This window comes from Balaenoptera borealis, assembly GCF_965194805.1.
Source record: "Balaenoptera borealis genome assembly, chromosome: 19".
NCBI classification, from domain to species: Eukaryota; Metazoa; Chordata; class Mammalia; order Artiodactyla; family Balaenopteridae; genus Balaenoptera; species Balaenoptera borealis.
In genome coordinates, this window is record NC_138878.1 from 58,625,165 (window position 1) to 58,636,566 (window position 11,402).

At 41.4% G+C, this 11,402-nt stretch overlaps 1 protein-coding gene across 5 annotated transcripts in view; it reads right to left on the reverse strand.

Moving 5' to 3' along the window:
• Positions 1-7,765, reverse strand: part of ZNF235 (zinc finger protein 235) — a 52,042-nt gene extending 44,277 nt beyond the window's left edge. Inside the window, exons 1-2 of one of the 5 annotated variants that reach the window (XM_082368471.1) lie at positions 6,105-7,765; positions 5,727-5,766 (exon numbers count right to left, since the gene is read on the reverse strand). Coding sequence is in view for 3 of the 5 variants with exons in the window: in XM_082368465.1 (XP_082224591.1) it covers positions 5,691-5,801 (111 nt within the window). In the remaining 2 variants the exon portion in view is untranslated. Of the gene's footprint in view, positions 1-5,632; positions 5,660-5,690 lie in introns of those variants that run through there. The other 4 variants (XM_082368469.1, XM_082368466.1, XM_082368465.1 and 1 more) reach the window with 4 other exon arrangements.
• Between the last annotated feature and the right edge of the window lie 3,637 nt (positions 7,766-11,402).

Consider the following 11,402-nt stretch of genomic DNA (forward strand, 5'->3'; position numbering starts at 1 on the left):
TGAGCCTGCACTCTAGAGCCCACGAGCCACAACTAATGAGCCCTTGTGCCACAACTACTGAAGCCCACACGCCTAGAGCCCGTGCTCCGCAACAAGAGAAGCCACTGCAAGGAGAAGCCCATGCACCGCAACGAAGAGTAGCCCCCGCTCGCCACGACTAGAGAAAGCCCGTGTGCAGCAACGAAGACCCAATGCAGCCAAAAATAAATAAAATTAAATCTTTAAAAAAATAAGTTGTCTCTTCTGGAACAGACTGGTGGTTGCCAAGGGGGAGGGGGTTGAGGGAGGGATGGAGTGAGAGGCTGGGGTTAGCAGATGTAAGCTTTTATATATAGAATGGATAAATGAGATCCTACTGTATAGCACAGAGAACTATATTCAATATCCTATGATAAACCATAATGGAAAAGAATATTTTAAAAAAGAATGTATATATATGTACTACTGCACAGCAGTAATTAACGCAACATTGTAAATCAACTATACTTCAAAAAAAAAAAAAGTTGTCTCTTCTGTTGTCGTGGCAGGGGCTTGATGAACAGGCTCTACATAACTCTGCAGAGCTGAATGTTTCAGAATCAGGGCCACGCCGCCCAACCTACACACCTGGACATCAGGGCCCTACTCGAAATAGTTAACAAAATGTTCACAGATGGGATTAGCAGGGGATTTTTCAGACAGAGTTTAAAGTCATTTTTGCCTTTGAACATCACACTGGAAAGTTATGCTAATGTCTAAGGGGCTGTGAGGCCTTGGAATGGCTGGAATAACTCGCAAGCTTGGGAGAAAAGTATCTTTATCACCCACTGCCTGGAATGCAGTGTGAAAGCAGAGAGTGGTCCTTCAGCTCTTGCTGGGATATTCCGTCCATGAGAATTAAGGGGAAAGAAAGCTGATGTGGTAACATATGTGGTTTTAAAACCTAGCAGTAATTCAGAGCTCCATAAATTCCGGGAAAAAAAGAGTAAAAACCTGGAAGCTAATCTTTTACAACAAAGACAGAGCCTGGGAGAATGAAGAGAACAGGGCACAATGCAAACTCTGAAAGCCAACCCTGGAAATGGATTTACAATGTGTCTGGAACCCTCATATGGATGACCCTTCCCTTCCTTCAAGTTCCCCACTCAAATGTCAGCCCATCAATATAAAATTGGTTACTTTACATTGGATGGCCATATTCACCATTCAATGTAAAATAAGAAATCCTCCCCATACCCAATTGACTCCTGGTGGTCTCCATCCCATAATGAAATGTAGGCATTAACAAAATTCTGCCATTAATAATTACAGCAGCTGACATCTATTGAGGACTTATGCATATTAAGGCACTAATTTAAGCGCTTTACATGTAATATCTGATTTAATCTTCACAACAGTTAAGACAGAGATAGGGACAATAAGGAAATTAAGACACAGAGTTAAGTAGCTTCTTCCTGATAATCCAGTAGCCAACAGAAAAACCAGGATTTTCACTCCAAGCCTTAACTTCCCAGATAGTAGCTCTCGACCCTGGCAGCATGTTAACATTGCAGGAGAGCTTAAAAAAATGCTTAGGCCCTGCTAAAACTAAATTAGAATCTGTCAAGGCATCCGTAATTTTGGAAAGCTCCCCAGGTGATTTCAGGATGCAGTCAGGGCTGAGAACCACTGCACTAGGTGATGAACCCAGATGATCTGTGGCCTGAGTCCTTGCTCCCAGCCCCTACACAACCTGCCTCACTAGGAGTAAGGGAACTAACTTCCCAAGGGTTCCCAGTGAGCCAGGAAGGGAGCTGAGCCCAGCATCCAGGCCTCCTGACTTCCACCTTCCCTCTTCTCTCCATTATAGATACCAGTGGAGCAACCTCTAAGAAGAAAGAGAAGCATCATGGTTTCTTAGTGCCACTGGAGGCAAATACCCAGAGTGGAAAGGCAGACCTGATTTTAGATCTACCAGATCAACTTTAAAAAAAAGAAAATAGAGGCAATTCTTATAAGCCCCTCTCTGTGCTGAAACATTCTGAATTCAAAGGATAAAGGAATCACGTTAAGCAGGTTTTTTTTTTTTTTTGGCCGTCCTGTGCAGCTTGCGGGATCTTAGTTCCCCAACCAGGGATTAAACCCGGGCCCTCGGCAGTGAAAGCGCAGAGTCCTAACCACTGGACCACCAGGGAATTCCCAAGCAGATATTTAAAAAGTAGTCTTCAATAGGCAAGACATGGAAACAACCTAAATGTCCATCAACAGATGAACGGATAAAGAAGATGTGGTACATATATATACAGTGGAATATTACCCAGCCATAAAAAAGAATGAAATAATGCCATTCGCAGCAACACGGATGAACTTAGAGATTAACATACTAAGTGAAGTAAGTCAGACAGAGAAGACAAATACCATATATCACTTATATGTGAAATCTAAAATATGACACACATGATCTACAGAGACAGACTCACAGAGAGAACAGACTTGTAGTTGCCAATGGGGAGGGATGGATTGGGAGTTTGGGATTAGCACTTGCAAACTATTATATATAGAATGGATAAACAACAAGGTCCTACTGTATAGCACAGGGAACTATGTTCAATATCCTGTGATAAACCATAATAGAAAAGAATATGAAAAAGAATGTATATATGTATGTATGTATAACTGAATCACTTTGCTGTACAGCAGAAACTAACGCAACATTGCAAATCAACTATACTTCAATTAAAAAAATAAAAGAAGCCTTCGTATAGAATATTGATGTTTGTTCAAAGGTAAGATAGCATCGAAGTTTCAAAGTGAAGGGGGTGAGAGAGAAGAGGATACCTTGAAATATCTCTATGTGCTCTACATATTCCTTCTGAAAACTTCTTGCTTTTGTCATGCTTGATATTACAAAATAAAATGTCTTATATATATTTAGTTTTTGCCACACTCTAGCACTTATATATAATCCAACCGATGATATATAGTCTCTTTTAACCCATACAATAACCTCATGAAATATGTAATGATATTGTCTGTATTTTACATCTTTGACCCTGAGGCACAAAGATTAAGTAACTTGCCCAAGGTCACTGAGTAAGTGTTAGAGCTCAAAACTAGCGGTCTGGATCTGGAGTCTGAGCCTTAAGTGCTCAGAATATTATCCCTAATCACTTAGCTCTCCTTCTCGCTGTCAGGGTTCTGCCTAAGATGGAAATGTGGTTATGTTCTTGCATGACATACCTCCATGGCTCCCCTGTGCCTTTAAAATAAACACACAATTCACAGAAACTTTCCAGGTCAGACCTTTTCTCTCCCTCTCACCACACGAAATTTCTGGCCTTAGTATTCCACTTGCTTTCCCACAAAAGCCTCCAGGCCTCTCCTTGGGCTGTTCCTCTTCTACCTGCTCATCTAGCTTTTAGACTTTAATTATTCTCAGTTTAAATATCCTCTGCTTCAATATGTTTTCTCCTGGTTTTGACCTCATCCTCAAAAACTTCTAAGCCTACTTGACATCCTAATGAAAGCAGAATGTGCTAGCCAAGAGCCCAGGCAATGGAACCAGGCTGCTGGGACTTAACTCTGGCTCTGCCATTTCCTGACTGTGTGACCCTCAGCATAAGCCATTGTTCAAGGAACCTCTCTGTGCCTCTGTTCCCTCATCTGTAAAACAATAGGGTCTTATGAGGAATACGCAAATTGATACGTGCAAAGCATTGGAGTCTCTGCCTGTTAATAAGTGCCCAATAGATGCTAATAATTATCATCATTATGATTAAAGTTACCATATGATACATATAGGACCACACATTAGTGCTGGTTTGTTTCTAAAGACATGTGTCTTAGACCATGAAAATATTATCAATAAATATATGTCAACTTTTGAATATTCTGAAGAAGTTGGCAGATGCTCCAAGAAATAAAGCAGCAGTTCTCAAGGGATAGCCTGTGGACTCCTGTGGGTCCCAGAGACCCCTTCAGAGAGTCCGTAGGGTCAAAACTATTTTCCTAATAATACCAAGGCACTGGTTGTCTTTTTCGCTGTCTGTAATCACAATGATGGTGCAAAAGAATGTTGTTGAAAATCGCTAGCACCTTGGCATAAATCACAGCAGTGACACCAAAAATGTAAGCAGTCACTGTATTCTTTATTGCTTTTCACTCATAGTAAAAACAGTGATAGTTTCACTTAAGAAAGTTCTTGATGAAACAGTAAAAATTATTAATTAAAAAAAAAGTTATTAATTTTACTGCATCTCAGTCCTGGGGTATACGTCCTTGTGATAGTCTGCAGTAAAATTTATGCTTACTTACTGCATATGCTTATGCTTACTGCATATGCTTACTGACAACAATGGTTGTCCCAAGAAAAGGCAGCTGTGGCCATTCTTGGAGTCACCAGGAATACTAGGCATTTCTTTCTGGAGAACATCCCTTTTCTTTTAAGAACAACTGACAAACTATGGTTGCTCAGATCTAGGTATCTGGCAGAACTTTTGGAAATGAGCAAAACCAGCCTGTCAATTCAAAGAAAATTACTGGCAGCAAAGTATCAGAATTTTGGAAAACTTGTATCACTGAGAGCTTGACAGACTTCAGGTCTTTAGAGACAGGACTTTTCTGATAAGACCGGTGATGGTATTGACAAATATGATTTTTTAAAATCTTGTAAAATCAAATGTGTCAATATTTGAAATATCTGTAAAACTCGGCCATTAATATTTTCCAAATGAGCGATGCATAATTTCATAAAACCATTAATGGATAAAAGGTTCAAAGTACACAAAATACAAAACGGACCAAAGGGTTGTAATGTAATGTAGTACAAAAAGTACTCTGGGGGCTTCCTTGGTGGCGCAGTTGTTGAGAGTCTGCCTGCCAATGCAGGGCACACGGGTTCGAGCCCTGGTCTGGGAGGATCCCACATGCCGCGGAGCAACTAGGCCCGTGAGCCACAACTATTTAGCCTGCGCGTCTGGAGCCCGTGCTCCGCAACAAGAGAGGCCGCGACAGTGAGAGGCCCGTGCACCGTGATGAAGAGTGGCCCCCGCTCGCCGCAACTAGAGAAAGCCCTCGCACAGAAACGAAGACCCAACACAGCCAAAAATAAATAAATTAATTAATTAATTAATTAAAAAAAAAAAGTACTCTGATATGGTTTCAGATTCCACATTGCAATAACCTTAAGAAACTACCACTTGTGGATCTTGGGTGCAGTATCAAAGGAGAATATTATCTGTAAAGTCTATTAAAATAATCCTTTCTTTCCTAACTATAACTGTGGGAGGCTGGATTTTCTTCATTACTTCAACCAAAACAATATCTCACAACAGACAGCACAGAAGAGGATATGAAAATCCAGGTATTTTTCTTATAAAAAGTCAAGAATCAAAGAGATTTGCAAAAATGTAAAACATCGCTACTCTTCTCATTAAATATGTATATGGAAATACAGTTTTCTCATAAAAGCTAGTTCTGCTATACGTTTATTTTAAAAAATAGATTAATAAAAAATTTTTAAGTAATTTTTTAAAAGTATTACTATTCCTGAACAGTAAATACACTTTTCATAGGGCCACTCTAAATGTAATTTGTATAAACCCCCTAGACTGGAACTTAACAACTAAGGCTTAATTACTGGCATCGCTCACAACCAAATAAATACACAATCTACCTTTTCTCCCATTTATGTGAATATCTTTTACAGAAGAAGAATGCCAAGTCCTACTCACGTGGGGCCCTGGGCCAGGAGCCAAGGGGTTACTTACTCCCTGCACTTCGGTGCAAGTCCTTCTTGTGAAGTCAGGGCTGGGGAAGGAAAGGAGGCTGTGAAATATCACCATCGTCCAAATGAACCACAGAGGACATTCCAAAGCTATTAGGAAGGTACTGCTATCAACCCATTTAACAGATGAGCACACAGAGGCACAGAGAGATTAAATAACTTGACCAATGTTATACTGCCAGAAAGTGGCTGACAGGTGTGGGAGGCGAATTGGGGGAGCTGAGCGCGGGAAAGACTGCAACCCGGGCCCGCGCCCAACTCCGGGACAGGAGAATCTCCCCAAACTCGAGACGACTTCGCCTAAGTGAACTAAAACTGTCGTCCTTACACCTCAAATATCCGATTTCCCCCTTAAACTCACAACCGGGTTGCTGTTGCTCGAGAGCAACTCGAGGAAGTTCCAGAAGGTTGCGGGACGCGAAACTGACAATCATTACGAGAGAAAAGATGGTCATAACCTCGCCCACCTGGGCCGGAAATGCCTGCAACTACCAGGAGCCCTAGATCAACATTTCCCAGAATTCCCCATCACGGCCCTTTGGGAACGGAAGTGCCTGGGACTACACGGAGTTCCTGGACTACACTTCCCAGAATGCCCGAGGAGGACAACATCCACAGCCCCGCCCACTGGGGCGGAAGTGCCTGCGAGTACTCTGAGCGCCTGAGCCGTGTTTCCCAGAATGCCGAGGGGGAGCGCTGTCCACGGTCCTGCCTGCCTGGGGCAAAAGTGCTTGCGGTCATTGGGAGCGCCTGGACCACACTTCCTACAGGTCCCTAGGGCAACAATGACTACAGCCTCGGCTTCCTGGGCGGAAATGTGGATTACTACACTGAGTACATAGAATAATTTCCCAGAGTCCTGGAGGGGAAAATATTCTATAGACATGTTGTTCTGGAGCCCAAATGTCTCCAAAAGAACCCAGAGCTTCAGTGGACTGAGCGCCACTGACCTGCTTGCCTGGACAGAAGTTTCTTTTTCTAGATCTGGATCGTCTACATTAGTTTCCAGAGTGGCTGCATGGTGGTGCTTCCTGCCATACAGCCCTTTGGTGTTACCAATAATTGGCTTCAGTTTGGATGAATTCTGTGCCGCTGGTTGAGCCCAGTTTTCCCTTTTCTTTTTCTCACTTCCCCCGCCCCTTTCTCATATAACTATACTAATAAGCGGTTGTCAAGGAAATATGTTGTATAGGAGAGAAAAGTGAAGCTTGAAATATGGAAAAAAAATTAAAATCATCATAGAGTGGGAGTGACGTGTGGGTTAAAAACGGAGATCTTGAAAGAGGATTGGCCTGAACTGCACTGAACAAATTTAAGGAACACAAGATCTCAGTCTTACCTTGACTGGATTGCCTTCTTTGTTCCATGTGTACCTGGATGCATCTGGAACTCTTAACGGTGTCAGCTGGGGTGGGCTGTTGATTCCGAAGTACCAAGAAATCACAAAAAGGCAAATGTTCATCAGGTCATCATGCAGAAACATTAAAAACGTCCAGCATTTCCTTGGTTTTAATTCTCACTTTAAAAGTGAATGAAAGCTGCAGTGGCAGGGAACTGGAATAAACACTGCAATATTGAAAGGGGTAAATCCTATATAAAATCTTGAGAATATTTCTTTTTTGAGTTTATCTTCAAATATTGTATCACCTACTATCAACCTGCTCTTTGCACAGTAAATCCAATAAATTAATAACATGCTTTAGTATTCCACAAGCCAGTTGAAATCAGAGAGGCCATGATTTATCCTGTGAGATATGGGCTCAAGTCCAGAAAAACTGTAGAACAACAAAAACTACCACCACCAAAACCAAAACCAAACCAAAACAAACAAAAAACCCCACAAAACCCCAAACCCAGAAAGGTTGTCCTGTCTACTTTTCTCTTCGATAAGAATGAAATATTCTATTATGAAAACTTTAAAAAACACCAGTGGAGAAAAAAGTTAAATGTGCGTAAACTCATCTTACAGATTAAACGTTATTGATGTGTTGCCCCACATGCTTCATCTAACACTTTTTTTCTTCCTTTTTTTTTTTTTTTTTTAGAAATTCACGTTCTTTTATTTATTTATTTATTTATGACTGTGTTGGGTCTTCGTTTCTGTGCGAGGGCTTTCTCTAGTTGTGGCAAGTGGGGACCACTCTTCATCGCGGTGCGCGGGCCTCTCACCATCGCGGCCTCTCTTGTTGTGGAGCACAGGCTCCAGACGCGCAGGCTCAGTAATTGTGGCTCACGGGCCCAGTTGCTCCGTGGCATGTGGGATCTTCCCAGACCAGGGCTCGAACCCGTGTCCCCTGCATTGGCAGGCAGATTCTCAACCACTGCGCCACCAGGGAAGCCCCTCTTCCTTTTTTATTACTGAAATAAAGTACAAATCCATGACATCTTGTCATTTCTCCCTAAAATATTTTCATATATTTCTCAAAAACATAAGGACATTTATTTGCATAACCACAATACTATTATCACACTGAACAAAATTAATAATACCTCCTTAATATTAACTTATTCTATCCTTATTTGAAGTTCCAAATTCTTTCAAAAGTCTTTCACACTTGGTTTGTTTGAATCAATATCAAAACATGTCCATTCATTGCATGATTGTTGCATAAGTCTCGTGACTCTCCTGCATCCTCTTGACCTACTGAAGAAATTTTATCAGTTGTCATGTAGGATTCCCATATAGTGGATCTGTCTGACAGCTTCCTGGATCTGTCATTTAACTTTTTCCTCAATTGTTGTTTTATGTGGAGGACTCCAAAGCAATGCACGTTGAGAGTAAGAGTGAAAAGGGAAGTAGACTTTCAGTCCAACTCTGAGTCATCTTTATCCCCTGAGAGTGTATTAAGGAAATCCTGGATTGCTGACGGCCTCACAGCTAACTGTCAGAAGAAAATGACATTTCTGTGGAAGAAAGACATTATCATCCCTGGCTACAAATTATCACTACGTTAAAAACTACAACATAGGGACTTCCCTGGTGGTCCAGTGGTTAGACTCTGTGCTTCCACTGCAGGGGGCGCCGGTTCGATACCTGGTGGGGAAACTAAGATCCTGCATGCCGCATGGCAAACAAAACAAAACAAAAAGACAAAAACAAAAATACAAAAAAACTACAACATAAATAATGGACAAAGTAAATTTTAACACCAAAAAACTATGCTGGAACTACTATAGGATACATCATAGTGATAAAAGATTAAATTATCCAAGAACATAACACAAATATATATCTACATACGTGTAATAAATATCCTCAAATATATTTTTTAAACTGGCAAAACTAAAAGGAGAAATACTCTCTGATTACCTAATAAAATACACACACGTGCACACACACACACACACACACACACACAGTAAAAAACAGTCAGTATATGGAAAAATTAACCCTATAAGGAAATTTGATCTAATTATATGTAGAATACACATCTGCTCAGGTACATATAGAATGTTTATAAAATTTGACCATATGCTGGACCATAAAGCATAAATAGCAAATTTCAAAACACTTTAATAATATAAAGTATATTCTCTGGATAAGGTGCAATAAAGCTAGAAATCAGTAATAAAATCCTTACTAGACAATTGTAGCATGTCTGTAAATTAAGAAAATCAATCTTAACCATGAATTCTTTTTTCTTTTTAATTTTTAATTTTTGGCTGTGTTGGGTCTTCGTTGCTGCCCACAGGCTTTCTCTAGTTGTGGAGAGCGGGGACTACTCTTCATTGCAGTGCATGGGCTTCTCATTGTGGTGGCTTCTCTTGTGGAGCACGGGCTCTAGGCACGCAGGCTTCAGTAGCTGTGGCACGCAAGCTCAGTGGTTGTGGCTTGCAGGCTCTAGAGCGCAGGCTCAGTAGTTGTGGCACACGGGATTAGTTGCTCTGCAGTGTGTGGCATCTTCGTGGACCAGGGCTCGAACCCATGTCCCCTGCATTGACAGGTGGATTCTTAACCACTGTGCCACCAGGGAAGTCCCAGGCTAAGCATATTCTACCCTATTCCCCCTCTATTTACAAGTAAAACCCCTACACAAAAAACATAGGGAAACTAATAAAATTCTGAATGGTGGAAAGAAGATTCAGACTGGCTAGGGACATCAGGACTTGAGGAATAATCTGACGGTGAGTTCCCTGGTGTCTGTCGGTGTGCACATCCCTTGCAGGACAGAACCCTTTTGACTAAGTCCATTCTCCTTCAGGTAACCACAAAAAGCTGCACTACTTCCCCTCTTCACTCAGCCCTACTGTCCTGGAGACTGTGGGCAGAGCCTTGTTTTCCATTCCTGCCCTGCACTAATGAGGGGCTACAGTCCCCTTCCTACCAGGGATTTTGGAGACCGTGGGGTGGAGCCCTATTGACTATCCTCCACATCATGCACATGCACTGAGTAAAAGTCAGCAAAGAGGCAACACCTACCACATCCCAGCTAGAAAGGGAGAAGGATTTCAGAGAGGATGGAGCTGGAAAAGGGGACTTAAAGTACCTCAGGAAAAAAAAAGCTAAAGAAATAAAGAAAGAAAATTAAGGGAAAGAAGGGATAGATTAAGCAAATGTGGCAAAAATCTTTATCGCGGTGGAATCTGATGGGAACAGGGGAGTCCACTTTACTACTCTTTTTGAGTGTTGGAAAATTTTACAGCAAAAACTCAAACAGTAATCAGAGCCCAATTAGTTCAAATTCTTCTATTTTTGTGAAATAAAGCAGCCATCTTAATCTCCCTCAGCCTGTTTTTTTCACTTCTGCAATCAGGATGTGTCCACTTCTTGAGAATAGGAATACTGTATTTAGGAAAAATAAAGCAAATCCCAAGTTACCTGGAACTTGGTAACATATCCTATTTTTGAAGGAAAACATAGTTGAGGGAAAAGGGAAAACCCATGACATCACTGTTGCCTGCCCAACCCAGGTTAGTTAGGTAGGGTCTACACAGGTAGGATGAGAACATTTAACTAGCTGGGCCTATTTGGTCTCTCTCACCTGTATAATTTCTTCACATATCCTTCTTCCCAAGTTTCCCTTTCCTCTTTTCTCACCTTCCAGCCACCTCATGCCCCTATCTTGGACTCTTACATGACTCTCACTTGCTACTGAGGCTTTCGGGTCATGTTCTTTCCCTTTTCTTAATTTCCCGAATGCCATGACATCAGCTAGTCCTAAACAACTTGAACAGGAGGCTACAGAATTGTTTTCTTAGAGACATCTCAGGGAAAATTCCTGTTAACAAGGAGTGGTGTCTTTTCTTGCTTTCATTTTCTAGAACTCTACTATTGTTCTGCTAGTTCTGTAGCCTGAGGAGAAGCTTTAAATTAGCTGAAATCTTAAATCTTGGCTTTCAAAAATCTCCACCAAAAATTTGATACTAAGGTTGTCTAAACGTTTTTTTAGAAGAGTGACAAACATTCATCAGTAGGATGTAAGTAATAATACATAAACATAGTAGAATACTATGTATGCGGCCCTTAAAAGGATGTAGCAGATGGGACTTCCCTGGTGGTCCAGTGGTTAAGACTCCACGCTTCCAATGCAGGGGACCTGGGTTCGATCCCTGGTCGGGGAACTAAGATCTCACATGCTGCACAGTGCAGCCAAAAGAAAAAAAGCAAAGCAAAGCAGAGGTTTAAAATTTTGATGAAGTCCAATTTATCAAATCTTCT